Genomic DNA, 20,041 nt, shown 5'->3' with positions numbered 1-20,041 from the left:
ACCAACAAATATTACGCAGGTGGTCATAATGTTTTGGTTCATACACAATTTATAAAGGATATTAAAATGAATTGTTTGTTTTTGCAGTCTGTTGTGAAATGTTTACTGCCCCTTTTTAATGTTAGATACAGTAACAGAATAATATTTACATGTTTAATTATTGGCTTTTTATTTTTACTTATTTTTGTCAAATTTAAATTTAAATGTAATACATTACCACTGACAGTTACATGAGAAAAAAAGGTTTGAACATCAACCGAGACAAGATAAAACTGAACTGCATAGCTTTTCAACAATTCTTTTTACAAATTTAAAGGCTGCTAATTGGATAATTAAAGTTCAACTTCATATTTAAGCAATATCACACGAGAAATAGTGCAATATGGCCGCAGGCACGAGGCCGTAGGTAATTACAGCAGTGCTGATTTAGGGCATTACAGCACGATTGCGAGTGTGATATTGCTTACGTTAGGGGTTATGAAACTTTTTAATACCAAGGACCCCAAAACACGATGATCCCCTTGCGAGGGACCCCTTTTCAAAAATGTATAGCTTTATATTTTAGATATAAATTCCCTTTTATACTGTGTGAGAAAAAGTAAACGTTATATTATAAAGACAATGCGTGGTTTGCAAAATTAAATAACTGGCTGTTATTTTGTAATAAAGGAAATTAAGAAAAATGAAAAGAAATTATTAAAATATCATTTTTTAAAAATCTGGAAAAATATTCTTTGTATTAAGTTGAGCGCATATCTTTTTTATACCGTAATAATAGATGTACAAACCTGAAGAAATGTGTTTTTAATATAATTGAAATACATTTATACTCTTTAAAAAGTAGAATGAAAGAATAATATTGTTAAATTGGGTCTTTTTGGTTTCTTCTTCTTTTAAATTTTCTGCAGACCCCTTAGTACCTCCTGGTGGCCTGGGGCGCAAGAGTCATTCACTAAAGAAACCACAATCTCCATTTTCAACAGTATTTCCTCTCCAATATGGAAACTCTGATAAGAGGCAATCACCTTGAATTTGAGTAATTAATCAATCTGTTGTGTCTCTGAGTTGTGAAGAGCTTTAATGCTGAATTTGTTCTTTTAAAGCTATTTCCTAGCTTTAGTAGTGTAGTTGTTATTCGAGCGTTCACGTAGTGCTGACATTTTGTCTTTTGCAGCCACCTTCTGGCTAAAATATGTAATGTCACAAAATTAAAAGTACAGAGAAACATATAGCTCTTAACAAATATGCACTGCTCTTGCACTTTAGTTTAGATTGGTACGAACACAAGTGTAGTTATACACACAGTGAAGTGTCCGAGGGCTGATGGTGAGAGACCATCAGTACTCATGGAATGCCTCTCGTCCAATCAGATTTGAGGACCAGACTAACTGTTTATTATGTGACTAAACATTGCTTTATGGAGAGCTTACGACATAGCTAAGTTTTGTGTTAAGAAAAGTTGGTGCAATTAGAACTGACTTAGTTACAAATGAACTAATAGCTAGGGAGTTACCTATTAGTTACATTTGTTTGAACTTTACACCCAAAATTAAATGTGACTTGACGCACAGCTGGTGCAACTGTATCCAGGAAAGTTACCAAAAGCAACACCAACTCGACTTTAATAAAATGTATAAGCTAAGCCTAGTCATAGTATATTTAGTTATTTAATGCAGTGGTGTAAACTACAGAGTGTGCAGCGTTTTCTCAGTCCACACCCTGGCGTGAACAATACACACAAAGATTTGCTTCCCACAAAGACCTCCCACACACAAGCATTTAATGTCTAACTTCCTCTTATTACAGCTTTCATTACTACATCATAAACTACCTTTAATGCTTAACAGGTAAAATAAGTACGTTCAAATATGGATATATATGAAAATAAATACAAATTTCATGACATTTCAATGGGAATGTGCAACCAATCCAATGGTAACGAGCCTAAAATGGATTACTGTTGTTAAGTAACCTTCAGCTGGTCTAGCGGTTCTCCTAGCCTGGCCTGAACTGTAGATTTGAACAGCAGGGTCACTATCAGCTGTTGTCCCATGACTAACACTCAACTGTCACATTCCATTCACTTGCCCCTTGCACAGAGGGGCTTTCTGGGACACCTCTCATGTGACATCCTGCTTCGAACAAAAACTTGCATAATCGCTTCATACAGTTTCATCCCCCATTCTCTCTGGTTGTGCTGAGACATGCACATTTTTTTAAAGTGAGGAGACTTTCAAAGGGCAGGTTCAACTGCTTGTGTTTTAATCAAGGTTAAGACAAGCATAAACACAGCACTGAGATTCTCAGTGGCACAGCACTTCAACACAAAAGCATGGGCATATCAGTCCACCAAGCAAATCCCCACAATATTTCATAGAAATTAAGACCAGTCAGTAATCTTTAACAGGGATTGTCCCCTAAATACAGCAGCAAACTCACAGATCTTTAGGATGCTTTAAATAATCGTCAACAGCACAAAGTAACATTTCTTTTGTCTTAGTTTTTAACCAAATTTACATTTCAAAACTGTATATTGGTATATGAAATTGGACCAAATAATCAATTTCAGTCTGTTATTGCTTGTAGTAACTGAATTGTCAATTTGAACTAGTAAGAAAATATGTTCAAAACAATGAATCAAGGGATGACGTCGCCAATATAGCAGAATCTAAGGTAAACATAAACCCCTTACCCCAATCTAAACGGGAGTTGCAATAGGACAAAACTAGAACGCTTCCATTTTATATCAACAAAACGGTCTAAACAGCAAGTGGCCAATGTTCTTTTGTGTCTGTCTGTGCTGTTTTTCAATAGATTTTCTATTTAAATGTGCTAGATGGACATCTTTGACTGTTGCAGGGAATCAGTGTTTTTAGAGGTCATGTCAAGTTAAAAACCATGTCTCAGGTCACCACAGTTCAGTTCTATGTACTTTTTTTTTTTTTTTAGAGCAAGAGCGTGTTCGGCCTCAATGGCTCTATACAGTATAGTTGTCATGTTGCAGTTTTAGATACAGTGTTAGGCAACATGAAACATTTTCACCCAATTTCCTGTTCGTTTTGATTAGTGCTGAGATACAGCAGACACCGACTGTGGTGGCACATGGATACTTTTTAAGGCCACATCTGCACTGATCTGTTTTCGTTTGAAAACACATTTATTGTGCTGTTTATGATCTCTCATCCACACTGAAATGGCATTGTCCTTCACCAAAAACAGAGACTTTTGAAAAACCTTCTTCATAACCACTGCTATGGAAATCTATGACTTTAGGAAACTGAGAAATTAGGTTTACGACTGAAACAGATTAGGTTACATCCACTTTATCCATTTTAGATTAAAAACACATGGATTTTTCTACATTTATGACCTCTTATCCACACGGAAAGACCGTTGTCCTTTACCAAAAACAGAGACTTTCAAAAACCCTCTTTTTAACCCTTTGTAAAATGATGACATCAGAAAACTGAAAATAAAGGTTTCAGACTTAAACGGATTAAACGTCCACACTAATCCTTTATCGATTAAAAACTTAGTTTTCAGTTTCCTTCGTCAAACTTTATTCGAGTTTGCAGTAATTAAGAGTGTTTTCTGAAAAGTTTTTGGTGGAGAAAAACGCTGTTCCTGACAAAACATTTTCAAAGAAAAAGACAAACACGACATTTAAGTGTTTTTAAATGAACACATATTACTGAGGTTGCGGCCCAAGTCATCTTTTAAGAGAGGCACAGGAAATTGAGTTACTCCAACCGTAAAAGTATCAAACATCTTCTGAAATGCACCAGGGGGACAGGGAGATCTGCTTCATAAAGGCTTCTGGAAGACATTCAAATTTTTTTTGCAAAAGGATCTCAGTCTATTGATATTTCCGGACATTCAGAGCAGAATCTGAGAACATAAAGACAGCTGTCTCATTGTAAAATATATGAAAACCTGGCTCGCATTCACAGTTTAGGGTACGAAAGAGTAGGGGACGAAAAGCTTGGAAACGTCTGCATACTCTGCTCCAGGCAAAGTATTCGATTTTAAATTAAAATGTTCCCTCAGAATAAACCCAAGAAGAATACAAATAAATCAAAGTTTCTTAAGAAGAATAAAAATAAATCAAAGATTCTTTGAGTTCATCATATATACAAAACAGTTAAATACATAAACCAACAGCATCTGTTATTTTGCACAGAGAAAGTGATGCTTAAAGGAATGTTCCAGGTTCAATACAAGTTAATAGACAGCACTTGTGGCGTAATGTTGATTACAAAAAAACTATATATATATAATATTATATATAGCAATTCATATTTTTATATTGCAATTCATATTTTTTTATGAATTGACCTGTCCCTAGTTTTATATATATATATATATATATATATATATATATATATATATATATATATATATATATATAAGCAAAACATAGTCATAGTAAGGCATTTAAAATTAAAGTGAATGGGGCCAGTCCATTAGCTTCAAAATACACACTGTTTCAAAAAGTAAATAGATATTAACATGATTTTAGTGTGATACAATTGCTAACCTTATATGTGTAAAGATACATCCAATTTCCTCAAGTCAATGTAACAGAATCTGGTAAACCCCTGATTTTATCACACTAAAATCATGTTAGCATGTATAATGTTTACATCTTGTGGCTGCACTTTTTTATACAGGGAGTGTCTTAATGTTTATGGACTGGTCCCATTCACTTTCATTGTAAGTGCCTTATTTAAACAGCCACTTTTCCTCTTTTTTCAGTCTTTTTTTAAACATTATGTTACAAATGCTGTCAATTGAGCTTAACTTGTATTGAACCCGGAATACTCCTGCTGTCCCCCCTGCTGTCTTTCTTTACTGCAAAAGGTAAAAAACAATGTGTTCTCACTTAACACACAAATAAGTTAACAGAGGAGTCCTGAGGTGATTTGGTTGAATCAGATAAATCAGGCAAATCACAGTATGTATGGTTCTGCTCAGCTTCCGTCCGAGCTGCTGCCCTCTGGGTCCAGTCTGGGTCCAGAGAGTGGCAACCTGACGCAGTCTCTTGGAGTTGAATAGCTCTTCTTCACTGGGGCTTTTATCTGGGGCCTCTTGTACTCTGGACAACCACCATTCTGCATGACAGGCTTCTGGATTTTAGGGCTGTCGTAGATGTCCTCTTTGTGATTTCCACTGTCTCTTTTGACTTGGGGTGTCTGGTAACCTCCAGCCAGCCCTCCCACAACTTTCCGACAGTTACTGCCCTCCACTGCTCGAAAAGACGGGCTTTTGTTTAGCACCACACCTGGAACACTGTAGCTGGGATCTGGGAGGAAGGGATCTTTGCGGAAGGTGTGGCGCTCGATGATGGGCGTTGCATACTCTGGCTCCTGATTGGTCAGTGGGAGGGCGTACTGGATCCCCGTCTGCAGCTGATCATAGTGAGAGGTAGCATCATTGTCCTTGTGTTTGGCATCAGTGTCCATCGGCCTAAATGTTGAGCCTTTTCTAGACACTGTGTCCGTGCCGAGCATTAGTGGTTGTTGGTACTCGGCTGAAAAAGAAAGGGAAATTCAGATTTAGAGCAATAATATTTATAAATAAATAAAGTAAAGAATAAAAAGAAAATACAGAAGCACAGAGGCCAGATTCAATAAAAAATGTAGTTCTTCAACTTTAAGAAGGCACTGTCACTAGACTTTGTGTTCCTTTCAAACACATTTGAATATGGGAGACTGGAAACGCAAGCTCACGTAAAGAAATTTTGCATTCTGCTGTGTGGAAAAGTTCATGTTTGGTTAACTTTAACCTGAAAATTTGTATGACGAGAAGATGTGTGACCAATAGAAGATTGAAACTCACACTGACCTCTTGGCTCAATACAAAGAATTCATATTTCAAAGAAGTATGTTTTATTGTCGCACGAAAGTGAGTAGAAGGTGTATTCGAAAGTTTCTGAATATAAAATTATTTGTTAATTGTAATTTATTATTTTTTTAAAACCAGAAGCCTTGTGACATCATATCCTCTCCACTGCAGTGTCTAAAATAATTTTGCACACTCAAAGTCTAGTGTGACTGTGGCTTTAGGATAAATTAAAAGTTTTTAAAATGGTATAGTAGCCATCAACTTTGATGATTAAAGGAAGAACATAAGAACATTCTAAAGAAGTAATTTAGAATTTTCTGGAATACAAAATATGTACACACTCGCCGAGCACTTTATTAGGTACACCTACTTAGTCATGCGAATATCTAATCAGCCAAATCGTGTGGCAGCAGTGCAATGCATAAAATCATGCAGATAAGGGTCAGGAGCTTCAGTTAATGTTCAAATCAACCATCAGAATGGCGAAAAATGTGATCTCAGTGATTTCGACTGTGGCATGATTACTGGTGTCAGACGGGCTGGTTTGAGTATTTCTGTAATTGCTGATCACCTGGGATTTTCATGCATAACAGTCTCTAGAATTTACTCCGAATGGTGCCAAAAACAAAAAACATCCGGTGAGCCGCAGTTCTGTGGAAAGAAATGCCTTGTGGATGAGAAAGGTCAACAGAGAATGGCCAGACTGTTTCCAACTGGCAAAGTCTACGGTAACTCAGATAACCGCTCTGTACAATTGTGGTGAGAAGTATAGCATCTCAGAAAGCTATTCTGAGATGCGGATTGGCGCTGATTTGGTGGCACGAGGGGGACCTACACAATATTAGGTAGGTGATTTTAATGTTGTGGCTGATCGGTGTATGTCTAAAACTTTAGAAATACCTTAGAACAATTGTTATAAATGTAATACATCCTTGGTGAAAAGAAGGATCGATTTCTTTCAAGAACAAAAATGTCTGTTCTAAAAATAGAAGTCTATATCCTATATATAATATAATGTTCATAAAGTAACTCATAACAATTTCTTGAGTAGTTTTTCAGCAAACTACTTTAGTCATAATATTTCCCAGTACTTCTACTTGTGCTCAAGTGAATTATTTCTTCAGTAGCAGTACTTTTACTTAAAGTTGTACTTTACTTTTTATTATTGCCAATGTGTGAACGGCTTGTAACGCAACTTAAAAAATGAGCCCTTCCCGGACTTCCTAGATGTGCCCTATCAGACATAAAATATATTCTGATTTGCTGTGATTTTGTCTCTAAACACAATATTTTCAATATCAGTGATTGCAGAAAACTACTTGACGTTGAAACTTGTCATGGCGTGCCTGGATAAGACACAGTGTCAGATGGTGTATGAAATTAGGCAATCTTTACCTGCCATTGCACTTGTTACCAGATCCAGTTTCTGGATTGGGTCTTTCTCAGAGCTGTATTTAATGATGAACTCTGTGGACTGGTGTCTGGTAAAGGGCTGTTTTATCTGTCTCCAACAGCCTGTAAATGAGAATCATTTAACTGTCAGTTTGTGAAAGATTGGTTTTATCTGTGGGCTAGTCAAGTTTTAGTACAAATTTGATGATTTTCTGCATTTTATCCTATTATGCAAGCAATGAAAATTAAAATTTGCACTCATTTATTCACCCTCATGCCATTCGAAGAAAGTTATAGAGGTTTGGAATGACATCAGAGTGAGTAAATAATGAAAATAATTTTCCTTTTTGGGTGAAGTAATCTTTGAAGTGTTTTCCAGTCAGCTCATTTTAAGTGGGTGTTTTCACTGACCTGTTTGATTTGTATCTGCAGAGCTGTACGTGTTTCCTTTTGTCTTCTTACTGTGGGACGATAACAAACATCAGTGTCATAAACACAGGTGGCAAACCTTCATCACTCTTAGTCCAGAAGAAACCCCCACTATACTCTTGAAACCCCTCCAGAGAAAGCTTGCATTTATTCATCATCATCATTTCCCCATCATCCAACAGTCCCAGCCTGCTGTGCTCCAGTGATTGTTAACAAATGTGAACCCTCACAGGTCAGACACAACAAAGAAAATACAGACAAAATACTTGCCAACTTGTGCTTTTATCCTTGCTTCTTAAAGGGGCATATAATACAGGGTTCCAACTCTTTTTGACCAATGAAATCCCATGACTTTTCCATGACATTTTCAGTCATTTGGAATTGCTGGATAGAGATTTTTAAACATTATTTTGATTCAGACCAATTCGCTATTGAATCATTCAGAACGATTTGTGAACCCCTTTGATCTTTTAACTGATTTAAAATAATTATTTTCTCACAAATCAGAAATTACTCAGACGTGCGAGCATGTTTTGCTCTACACAACAGCAAAATCTAGAAAAAAATGCATATTCTCTTTAAAAAAATGTCAATAATTTATTTTATTTTACAAATTTTCTTGTTTTTTCCAGGCTAGGAAAATACAATTTTACAACTCCTTGACATTTCCAGGTTTTCCATGAACATTAAAACCTTGATAATAAATAATATATATATATAAAAAAGGATTTTCCTTGCTTTTTGTGATTAAATAGTTCTATATACTATGCAGAAATGATTATGATGTCACAACCATTAACTCATTAACATATGACAGCTGATATTCATTGATGCTTATTCAGTTTTCATCAACTTGGCACAACCTGATGAACAACAGTGTGAAATAAACTGGTAGTTTTCACATGCAATGTGGTTAGTGAATCATAAGAGTCATTTAATAAGCCCTTATTAGTAATCTAGTAGTCTTAAAAGCACAGTAACAAAACAAATGGTCAAAAGTTGACGAGTCTGAGAGACAGTCGAGGAGGAAAGGAGATGCGCATGCGCAGGTGAGATTCTCTGTCCGGTTGCATTTCTTTTTCTCAATACCGTAGATAAGCAAATGTACATGGTATGATAACAGTCCATTTTCATACCGTGGTATACCGTGAAACCCTAGTGCCGCCATATTGAGATCATCTGATCAATAGAATATTATTCACTTTATCTCAATAATCCCCTGTAATTGGACACTTTTGCATGCAAAATAAATTAATCATGGCTGACTGTAACAAGCGCATCTTTACTATGACATTAATAACTGAGAACTTCTGTTTTTGCACGATGTTGGATCTATGCCTCTAGGTGTCTGCGCAACATAAACAGACATTTTACTGAGCGCACCTTTAAAATTATAAGGGGAACAGTAAAAAGCTACAAAAGTGAAGAATATGAGCTTAAAAATTTAATAAAAATTACTTACTTGTACAGCATTTTAACCACACAGACTCCAACCAGGAGCAAAACCACAAGCAAAACAGTGGGCACAATTATTACCAACAGATTAACTGAGGAAAGAGATGATAAAAAGTAAAAGTCAGAGATTCAGTGAACAAAAAAAAAAACAGAATTAAGGAGGTAAAAACTTATCTTGCATTGTAATTGGTGTGTGGTTAAGGAACTGTACCGAGATCAATCTGAGAGGCCACTGGCTTCGTCATATCATTGTGAATGGTCGGTGTAGGCAGGGCCTCTTGCGTTACCTGAGAAGATGCATTAACTACATAGAGAGAAGTTCAGGTTTAGTGAACGGTTAAAATGAGAAATTATGAAAAAGAGGATGACTTGGTTTCACACACACCTGGGACAGGTTTAACATAAGGGCAACCCAGTAGCTGCACTCTCATGGCAATTATTCGATGCCATTGTTGAGGTACGACACGAAGACTTCGTGCTACAATGGAGGGATGGAAAGTGTTGCGTGTTCGGTGGAAGCTGTCGGTATTGCCTTCAAAAATCTAAGGTAAAAGAAATCATTATTAAATATTAGAAAATATTATACAGCCATAGGCAAAAAACTAAAATGACGGATTAAAAATAATTGAATTATATTATAAAAAACAAGTCTTACCATGTCTTCAGAGCTATTGTACTGGAAAAATGTCAGCCAGCGATTCCTCTCTTTGTACTCGACCTTGTAGCTTTTCACAAAATATTCAAAGCCCCCAGTAGATAAGCCTGATGTCACTATACCTATAAAGCATACAATTCATCATTACTGTATAAGAAATGAACAAAAACTACAGTTTTACTAAATGTCTAGTCACACGATCAACATTTTGCCTTAAAAAGATAGTACATCGAAAAAATTTAAAAAGCTGTTATGTTCGAAGATGAATATCTAGACAGAAAACTAAACAAGCAGTAGAAGCTAATTGTAAAATGAATAGTTGCATTTCTAAAATATGATAGGATGAGCAACAGCTGCAAAATTTACGATATAAGCACAAATCTGACCTCACATAAACTGAATTTTGTATTAATGTGCCAAGTTCTTACATACCAGTTAGGCTAACTATATTAATTATTTATTGTGATTTATAAATTCATTATTGGTGGTACTTGCTAGTGCAATTGCTAAGGTCTTATGTAGGGCTGTCGATTTTATGCGTCAATTCAATTAAACAATTTACGCAATTAAAGGGTTAATTCACCCAAAAATGAAAATCCTCTCATGATTAACTCATCTTTAAGCCATCCCATACGTGTATGAACAAAGTGAAGATTTTATAAGCACATTTCAGCTCTTTTTGTCCAAGCAATGCAAGCATAAAGGTGCCGTTAAGCTGCTGGCTATTTGATAGCCCAAAAGGCATATTTAGGCAGCATACAAGTAATCCACATGACTCCAGTCAATCAACTGATGTCTTCAGAAGCAAATCGATAGGTGCGTGTAAAAAATAAATTGATAATTAAAACATTATATTATCTTATTTTAAAATCGCTTCCTGCCACCAGTCGATGCATCAGCGACGTCGGCGCAATGGCACATTCACACGAGAAGTCAGAAGCGTGCGCTTTGTTTACAACAAAGGAACGATTGTCACGTGAGAGTTAGATAATTTCAAATAGCAATACAGCGCTAACCAGAAGCAACGATTTAAAATTAAAACCTTTTAATTGTCGATTTGTTTCTTACACCAACCTATTGACTTGCTTCAGAAGACATTCACTGATCGACTGGTGTCATTTGGATTACTTTTATGCTGCCTAAATATGCCTTTTGGACCGTCAAATAGCCCGCAGCCTAATGGCACCTGTACACTTGCATTGCTTGGACAAAGAGAGCTGAAATGTGCTTATAAAAATCTTCACTTTGGTTCTGCTGAAGAAGGAAAGTCATACGCATTTGGGATGGCTTAAAGGTAAGTAAATAATGAGAGAATTTAAATTTTTAGGTGAACTAACACTTTAATCATGCCCCCGGACCTTTATAAGGAGTATTCCAACGTCTGAGCTATTCAAGCTTGAAGTACCACCTTCTTGTTTCAGCCTGTCTAGTAGGTGGCAATATGCACGAAGAATGCGAATTGCCAAAAAGAAAAGAAAAATGTGGATGTTAAAGTTGATATAGTAAAAAGAATTTAAATATTGATCTGTTACTCACCCACACCTATCATATTGCTTCTGAAGACATGAATTAAACCACTAGAGTCTTATGGATTACTTTTATGTGGCCTTTATGTACTTTTTTTTTTTTTTAGCTTCAAAGCTCTGGCCACCATTCACTTGCATTGAAAGGACCAACAGAGTTTAGATATTCTTCTAAAAATCTTTGTTTGTGTTCAGCAGAAGAAAGTCATACACATCTGGGATGGCATGAGGGTGAGTAAATAATGAGAGAATTTTCATTTTGGGTGAACAATCCGTTTAAGACTGGATTACACTGCCGAATTTAACAATGATTTTAGCCCTGATTTGCAACCAGGCCAAGTATGTGCTTGTCAGCTCCAGTCTGCAGATTTTATGCCTTAAAATCTTGTTGTGCATTTAGGGTACAGACTCTGACTTCTTACCCTTAGACTATGATTTAGTCAGATGATATCAAACAGACTATTGTAGATATATAGTAGTAAATTATACTCCACGACTCGCTGGTACAACTGTATGACTTCGGGTAGTGTAATGCAGCCTTAAGGAAGCCTTGTGTGAACTTAAGGTGCTGACCCTGTATATAAAAAAATATGCTATTTAACCGTGCAGATCAACATAATCACATAGATAACAGCTTCCTCTCTGTGATTGTTCAGTTCCACTCAGAGTCACCATGCCTGAAAGATTCTGAACAGGACACAAAGTGAGCATTCTCTTGCTCTGGTCGCATCTCCTTGAGCTGTATGAAATTAGCTCTGTCGTGCTGACTACACACAGCGTGCTCAAAATAAAAGCCATGCCTTCCGTCTTCATATATTTAAATGTGCTTTTGTAAGTGGGTTTGTATTTGCGATGAATGGACACAGAGAAGGCCTTTCTGTGCTTTTATGCAATACCAGGAACTGTTCAAAAGATGCAGATGCCAGTTAGTTGTTGGGGAGGGGTCTGCGCTCATGTGCTCACACTATGTACTAAAGCTCGGAACTCCAGAGGCGATCACGAGAAAGAATTTGTCTTTAGTCATTTGGCTATAGTTTGGGCTCAAATTGTCCACCAAAGTGAGCTTAATCCATCCAAACCTCCCTCTGAGGACATTCTCAATTAGAAATTGATTAATAAAGACAAAATGTGTTTTTGAAGTTCTAAAAAAAAATCTTCTTTTAGGGGTAGTCTGGGTAAGTCTATAATTATCATTACATAAAAACAAAAGAAGTCTATTACATTAGCAGACGTTTATTAAGTTGTTAATGGACCAAACCGGCATTATAAACATACTAAATGTCTTTAATGAAAATTTAAAAATGCTAAAATAGTTTGTGTATGGGTTAGGTTTGTGGGTAGCGTTAAGGGACAGAAAATATTATTAGCCCAAGTGTCAAAGGAAATTCCCATCCATGATGGAAAGACAAATGTGTGTGTGTTTTGGAATATAATCCCAGAACAAGAGTACTGGGACCAAAACTGGCACAGGGCGCAATTTAGCAAGTAGAGAATAATTTCACAAAAGGATTTCCACCAATCCAATGATCCGTCTATATCCTAGAGTTTGCTCAATAATTAAAGTGGACAACTAAACAATGTTGTGCAGCCAAATAGGATTTCTATTGTGCAAGAAATTTACAAAATCTAATTCGTGTTTGCCATGAATTTGTATGATTCTTAAAGGGATAGTTCACCCAAAAATGAAAATTCTCTCATCATTTACTCACCCTCATGCCATCCCAGATATGTATGAATTTCTTTTACTGAACACAAACAAAGATTTTTAGAAGAATATGTCAGCTCTGTGGGTCCTCACAAAGCACAAAATGTTAAAGCTCCAAAATGCACATATGACTCCAATGGTTAAATCTATTTCTTCAGAAGTAATATGATAGGTGTGGTTGAAGAACAGATTAATATTCAAGTCTGTTTTTACCATAAATTCTCCTCCCTGCCCAATAGATGGCGAATATTTACCATAAATATTTACCTGTTTCTCACTCACACCATCATATCACTTCTGAAGACATGGATTTAACCACTAGAGTCTTATGGAATATTTTATAATACCTTTATGTGATTTTTGGAGTCTAAAAATGTTGCCACCCATTTACTTGCATTGTATGGACCTACAGAGCTTAGATATTCTTCGAAAAAAATGTGTTTGTGTTCAGCAGAAGAAAGAAAGCCATACACATCTGGGATGGCATTAGGGTGATTAAATTAGATAATTTTAATTTTTGGGCTAACTATCCCTTTAAGGCTAATTTAAATTTACAGGGCAAACTTATTTATTTTAGTTCGCCTAAAAATTATGACAAAATGCACTGACGGTGTTATTCTTCTAAGGTGTTCATTTGTTGATATTTCTCCTGTTCGCACACATCTCTGAAATTCTTAAGCTAAAATAACTCAGCTAGTCGAAGAGCACTGCTGATGGGTTAAAACTAATCATGGTTTTGGTTTGGACCTGACATTCTTTTTTAATTTTCCCTATTAAGCACATTTTAAAATGACGCAGTGGATAGTATTAACACAGGCTTCATTCGTCTAGGGTAGAAAAAAAGATTAGCTTCTTCAATTGTATTATTTAGGCTTATTATTGTGCCATTAGCTTAGCAACATTCTAACATCAAACACTATTGGAATCACATTTGCATAGAGTGAAGTGAAATACTTGCATAGAGTTGCTGCCTATGCTGAGCGTTCTAAATCAGTTACATATGAGGTGCCTTAGAAGGCAGATGCCTATGTAGGCCTCTGTTTTTTGAGGTCTACATATGTATTACCTGTGATCCTTCTTTTCTCTCCGAGGTCAATCTGAAGCCATTGAGGATGGTTATTAATGTCAGCAGCCCAGGGGACCTCAAGGATGGCTGGTAGGGTGCTGTTGGGAATCCATTCGACTTTGGAACCATCAGAGCTGATATTGTGCCATGATGAGTTTGTAATGGTGCCAACTGGCTGAAGAATAGTTTGTCTACTACAATCTACAGAAAAGAAAGCATTGCAGTCAGAAAGACATGAAAATTAAGTAGAGCTGTCAAAATAATTGTGTTAAACATGTCATTAATTTGAAATGTTTATAACACTCCATGTGCGTTCTGAACACTGGATGGAATAGCAAACTGAGATGGGACCTATGAAAAGCTGTTTTCACATGGCTTGCTGGAATAAAGCATCAGCGTATTACTGGTGCCGTGTTGTGCTTCCATCTTACCGGACAATTTGTATAAAGAGTCATTTCATAGTCAGTGCCAGCGCTCAGAGCAAAACAAGATATTTGATGCAGAGTTCAAGTGGATAACCACTACTAATCTTGTGGAGGACGAGGATTTAGCCCTCTGCAATAAACCTATGGGGATTAGTTTTTTCATTTTGTCAACCTCCAATTTAGACTTTGGGAAATGTTTTGTGTTAATTAAATTGTTGCCATATTAGTGCATTTCTATCTTTATACACTGGAATACTTTGTTTGGAAAATGTTAATAAAACATTATTGTTAAACTATTCCTTTCTAAGGAAAAACTAAATGCACTTTGACACAAAAAAGTCAAATTTAAGAACTTTAAAAATTGGTGATTTATCACCATTATCACTTTAAGCTCTGAGTGTGTTATTAACGATTTTCAGTTTGAATGGCATATGCAAAATTAAAGACTTGTTTTTTAATGGTATATATTATGATACATTCAGAGACTCTCAGCATAAGAAACAGCTGAAAAATCACATTAAAATTTACACAAAGGTACTTTATTTCTTATTTTTCTAGTTTTACATTATATATCTCAGAGTGTACATAAGGTGGCTCCGAAAAACTGCTTTTGTTTTGTTCCCAATCATGTCAACTGTATCTGAGAAAACTTTTGTGTTGATACAAGTAGTGGTTGGTGGCGTAGTGGCTAAAGCACAGAGCTGTTAATCAGAAAGGTCACTGGTACGAACCCTACGGCCACCACCATTGTGCCCTTGAGCAAGGCACTTAAATCCAGGTTGTTCCGGGGGGATTGTCCCTGTAATAATTGCACTGTAAGTCGCTTTGGATAAAAGTGTCTGCCAAATGCATAAAAATGTAAAAAAACAAGAAAGCAATCAAAAGTTATAGCATTACAAAAATAATTGATCATAGTGTCCAAAAACATCTCCATGTGTCCAGAAGGCTCTCCAAACAAACAAAACATAATAAGTGTACATAAGAACTAATTACACATGCAAACACAACAATGACTAAAGGTTGACATGATTTTAGAAATAAGATTTCAAAGAATAAGTGCCTTTTTAATCACTGAGTCTGCATCCAGTTGGTGTCATTTACTTAGCGCCATCTCCTGGTGGCCATATGTAACATTGTGCTTCGTGTGGATTATCTAAAGATCTAACTAATGTTAATTGCCTCCTCTGTAATGGTATGTGATATTTAATGTTCCGTTTATTTTTTGTGAAGTTATATGCAAAACCGCTGCATGTAAGCAACACCAACATAATTGTCAAAGATATATTCTGTACTTAGCTATTATTCACTATATTTTTGTCTGTGAGTAAAACAAATTGGCTTGTTGTATTCTACTGGAGAGCTATGACACATGGCTATTTGATGAGTTTGACATTTTTACTGATTGCAATTATATGTGTACAGTGCAATTGTTTTTATGAATGATCAAAACGTAACTTCTAAATGGTCTGCAAATTTCAAAGCACTTGTTCACTTTTGGTCATAACACCTGCATGCATTGGAAATTAGAGCTTCTAAGTTTTCAAACAATACCAATTTTGGGTTGGTTAATACTAGTTATTAACATTTTGACAATTTTGTTTTCCCACAGGCTCATCCGAGCTTAAAGGTTAACGATGAAAAATCATGAGATTAATCGTGATTAAATATTTTAAATCGACTGACAGTACTAAAATTAATTAAAAGGAGTTGGCTTATGACACATGCAAGAAATAATGGAGTTTTGCCCTCAATGACATACATTTCTGACAATAATGGTTTTAATCTGATTGAGATTCGGAATGAAATATCCTTCTCTTCCTTGCAAAAAAGCTACTGTATACTGTTGTATGGTAGTAGTACTGACTACTTTTATAGTGTTTTCGGAGCTTGACAGCATCTAATCACTATGAAATATGAACAATATCATATGTGAAAACATTCTTCAAAATGTCTCCTTTTGTACTACATGGAAATAACAGTATACTGGTTTGAAACAACATGAGGTTGAGTAAAAAATGACAGAAGTTTCATTTTTGGGTGAACTATTCCTTTAAGAACATCAAAAGAGGGTGTGATAATTCTGACTGTTTCTAGCGTTAACTTGACATAATAAAACACATGTGGAGCAAAAACTCAGTTATGTGTACATGGACTCAACAGGAAACCCTGAGCTCTTAAAATACACACCACATCTTAAAAAGAGACGTATGTGCTATGAACACAGCAATTTTCCAATAAAAGAGGAGGGAAAAGCACCCACTTCCTTTTAGGAGAGACAAACAGGGACAAACACCCTGTGCGTTATCCCGATTCAGCCAACATTATCACATTCCACACATCTAGCATGTGGGCAGAGGAAACTCAGGAGGACACAGGGAGAATCTCAGGAAGAGATCGGAAAATAATCTGCTGTTTGAAGTGGCAGCATCTCAATTTGCATACTCGAGTACAAATACTGTTTTGTGTCTGGCATGTAAGCATTTGCAACATATGAATGTTACATTTATATAGCGCTTTTCTGACACATCACTCAAAGTGCTTTACACAGTGAACAGGAGACTCTCCTCAACCACCACCAGTGTGCAGCATCCACCTGGATTATGTGATGGCAGCTATAGTGTGCCAGTACGCTCACCACACTCCAGCTATAGGTGGAGAGGAGACTGGAGTTAAAGAGCCAATTAATGGATAGGGAATAATAGGAAGCCATGATTGATAAGGGCCAATGGGGGGAATTTGGCCAGGACACCAGGGTTACACCCCTACTCTTTTCGAGAAGTGTCCTGGGATTTTTAATGATCACAGAGAGACAGGGCCTCGGTTTAACATCTCATCCGAAGGACGAAAGAACTTTTAACAGTGTAGTGTCCCCTTCACTACACTGGGGGCGTTAAAACCCACACAGACCGCAGGGTGAGCACCCCCTGATGGCCTCTCTAACAACTCTACCAGTAGCAAACTAAGTTTTCCCGAATAGGTCTCCCATCCAGGTACTGACCAAGCTCAACCCTGCTTAACTTCAGTGAGCAACCGGTCTTGAGCTACATGGTGTTATGACTGCTGGCAACATAGCAAGTCACCATTTTTGAACCTGAAAAAGATCCCCAATAATCTGTGTAAAAACACCTCATTATAAAAATAAATACATTTTCAGGTTAGTCCAGCAAATTTTTGTGTAAAAATACCAAAAAGGCAATTTATTCTTTTAACTTTGAAAGTCAGTACTTCTTTTTCTGTAGCCGCCATATTGAGCATCTCTGTAACGGATGTTGAGTTGGTTGGGGGTTGGTTGGTCAGCACGGGGTTCGTTTGATGCTAGCAGTCATTGCTGAATGTACAGCACTAATCGGATTGGCATGCATCGACTGGTGTTCTCACAACTAACAATCTTCTGTCATCAAGAACTGTCAGGACAATCAACAACCCACAATGATCACAGGTCCACTTCAAGAACAGAAGAGATTAGAGCACTATCGATTGGGGACGATATGCTCATGGATCCATAATAATTGACTAAGCTTGCACAGTTCAATAAAGCTAATGGTAACAGTCAATGAGTCCATGTTATGAAGTACATTTTCCACTTTTCCACTTAGCAAAACCCAACAGAGAAGGTAAAAAGTTTGAGCTAGTGTTGGCACAGATATACATTCAACATGCAGCTGAGCTTTATGTAAATAAACATATTTTACGGAAGTACGCAAATGTAGATGTGAATACTTGCCTGATGCATTGCAAGTGTGTGGTCCAGTTGAAAAAATATAACCCATATTTTAGCATCAGTATTCAAGGGGGCGATATAGATACCTACAAATGTCTTTGCCACTAAACTAGAGATTTAACTTCCTTAATAAGATTCTTGTCAAACTGTTGCTCTGTCATGACAGCAGTTGACCTGAATGCGAAAATTGACTGTAGAAGACCAAAGTTAATATTACGCAACCATAGCGGCCCTTGATGTAAGGCAAAGAATGTAAAATGTACTTGCTTTACATTATTAATTGCAGTCTGATACATTTTAGGATGCAAACACGAAATGTGTACAAGTATGTTTAGGGCCTTCACTGAAAATCTTGACATCTTAGCTTTCTTTGACACTTTTATGAGAGAAGTAGCAATGTCTGATTTCTAAAATTTTCTTTTTTAATTCTGATATTTTCAGTGAATTGTAGATTGTCTGAATGCTTTGTTCATGAATCGGACTATCCGCCTCTCAAGTTCAACATTGACTCGATCTGGTAGCAGCGTTTAAAAGCTCTCTTAAAGGCTGTGAATATTATCAGTGAATAAGGACTCAAATTTCATTCTGTTCATCACACAAAGTTTTGTGGCTTCAAAGACTTTGTGTTTTGATGCTTAAAAGCTCCAGACCATATTCTTTGTATGGGCAAAAAATGACTTGAGTGAATTATCCCTTTAAATGGCAGGCACCGACTATGCACACAAAGGAGGACTGTCTGCGTGTCGAGAAAATCTCACAGTCCGGACAGTGCGGATGACAAAATTTGCGACACGTATACTATGTGATCGGAGCAATAAACAACACGGACAACCGAACTATACTTTGGCCTTAAGCCACTTCCTATTTTAGCAAAGGTGTAAATATTCCAGTTACATGCAGTGGCAGCAGGACAGACAGCAGGTGGCAAAACCTAATCATGTCATCACGATCCAGGTTGTAACAGGATTAATCCCACACCAATGTGTGTACTCAATTCACATCAACACAATTGAACCCGACACACAAAATAAGAAAAAGATTTGCTTACCATTTGTAACAAACATGAAGAGGGTTTCAGACAAGGAGCCACTGACAGCCATGAAAGAAAAGAGAAAAATATCAGTTAGCACTGAGCTTTTTAGACTCAAAAGATCATTATTACAGTGATTAATTATCATCCTGTCATGTGACGGCATCGCCCACTGGGGCCAAAAGGGAGATTCCCATTGTCAACCATGTTCATTTTCTAAATAATAGCAATGTCGTGGGCCTTTGGATCCAGAAGACCTCCCTTACTGCATCCCATACCTCCCCCTCTGACAGGACGACTGAGGTACAGCTGGGCCAGTGAAAAGAGCAGTGTGGTGTTAATTAAAGGGGAAATAATCTATGTCAGCCATTACTTAAAATCCTGTCATTTTCATGGGCTTCCTGGAACTGATTTTTTTTTTAATATTTTTATGCTGTTTAAGCAAACCAATGCAGAGTTCACATTACAAAGTGGTTTACAACAGTGTGAATGAACATAAATAGGATAAAGTGACGTGTTTACCCACACACACACACACACACACACACACACACACACACACACACACACAAAAACATTAAAAAAGCCTAGCAGTAAGCACACAGCAATAAAGTGCTGGTGACAGAAATATAATCTATTACAATTTATTCAGAAAAGGATCAAACACAGATCCGCATCACAGGGCTGAAATTATGCAATGCAGCATTTCAACTGTATGCAATTAAATTACTGGACCAATATTGATTCTGATTATCCGGTTAGGTTAAAGCAGCCCTGAAGACTGTTACACCATCAA

At 36.7% G+C, this 20,041-nt stretch overlaps 1 protein-coding gene across 1 annotated transcript in view; it reads right to left on the bottom strand.

Moving 5' to 3' along the window:
• Nucleotides 1–4,372: 4,372 nt before the first annotated feature.
• LOC127622146 (discoidin, CUB and LCCL domain-containing protein 1-like) overlaps nucleotides 4,373–20,041 on the bottom strand; it is a 43,104-nt gene continuing 27,435 nt past the window's right edge. The window contains exons 7-15 of the mRNA XM_052096104.1: nucleotides 19,264–19,304; nucleotides 14,070–14,270; nucleotides 9,776–9,897; nucleotides 9,506–9,662; nucleotides 9,332–9,424; nucleotides 9,128–9,212; nucleotides 7,648–7,697; nucleotides 7,240–7,359; nucleotides 4,373–5,530 (exon numbers count right to left, since the gene is read on the bottom strand). Coding sequence (XP_051952064.1) covers nucleotides 4,971–5,530; nucleotides 7,240–7,359; nucleotides 7,648–7,697; nucleotides 9,128–9,212; nucleotides 9,332–9,424; nucleotides 9,506–9,662; nucleotides 9,776–9,897; nucleotides 14,070–14,270; nucleotides 19,264–19,304 — 1,429 coding nt within the window. The 3' untranslated portion in view covers nucleotides 4,373–4,970. The remainder of the gene's footprint in view (nucleotides 5,531–7,239; nucleotides 7,360–7,647; nucleotides 7,698–9,127; nucleotides 9,213–9,331; nucleotides 9,425–9,505; nucleotides 9,663–9,775; nucleotides 9,898–14,069; nucleotides 14,271–19,263; nucleotides 19,305–20,041) is intronic.

This window comes from Xyrauchen texanus, chromosome 28 (assembly GCF_025860055.1).
Source record: "Xyrauchen texanus isolate HMW12.3.18 chromosome 28, RBS_HiC_50CHRs, whole genome shotgun sequence".
NCBI classification, from domain to species: Eukaryota; Metazoa; Chordata; class Actinopteri; order Cypriniformes; family Catostomidae; genus Xyrauchen; species Xyrauchen texanus.
This window is presented reverse-complemented; position numbering and strand designations above follow the sequence as displayed.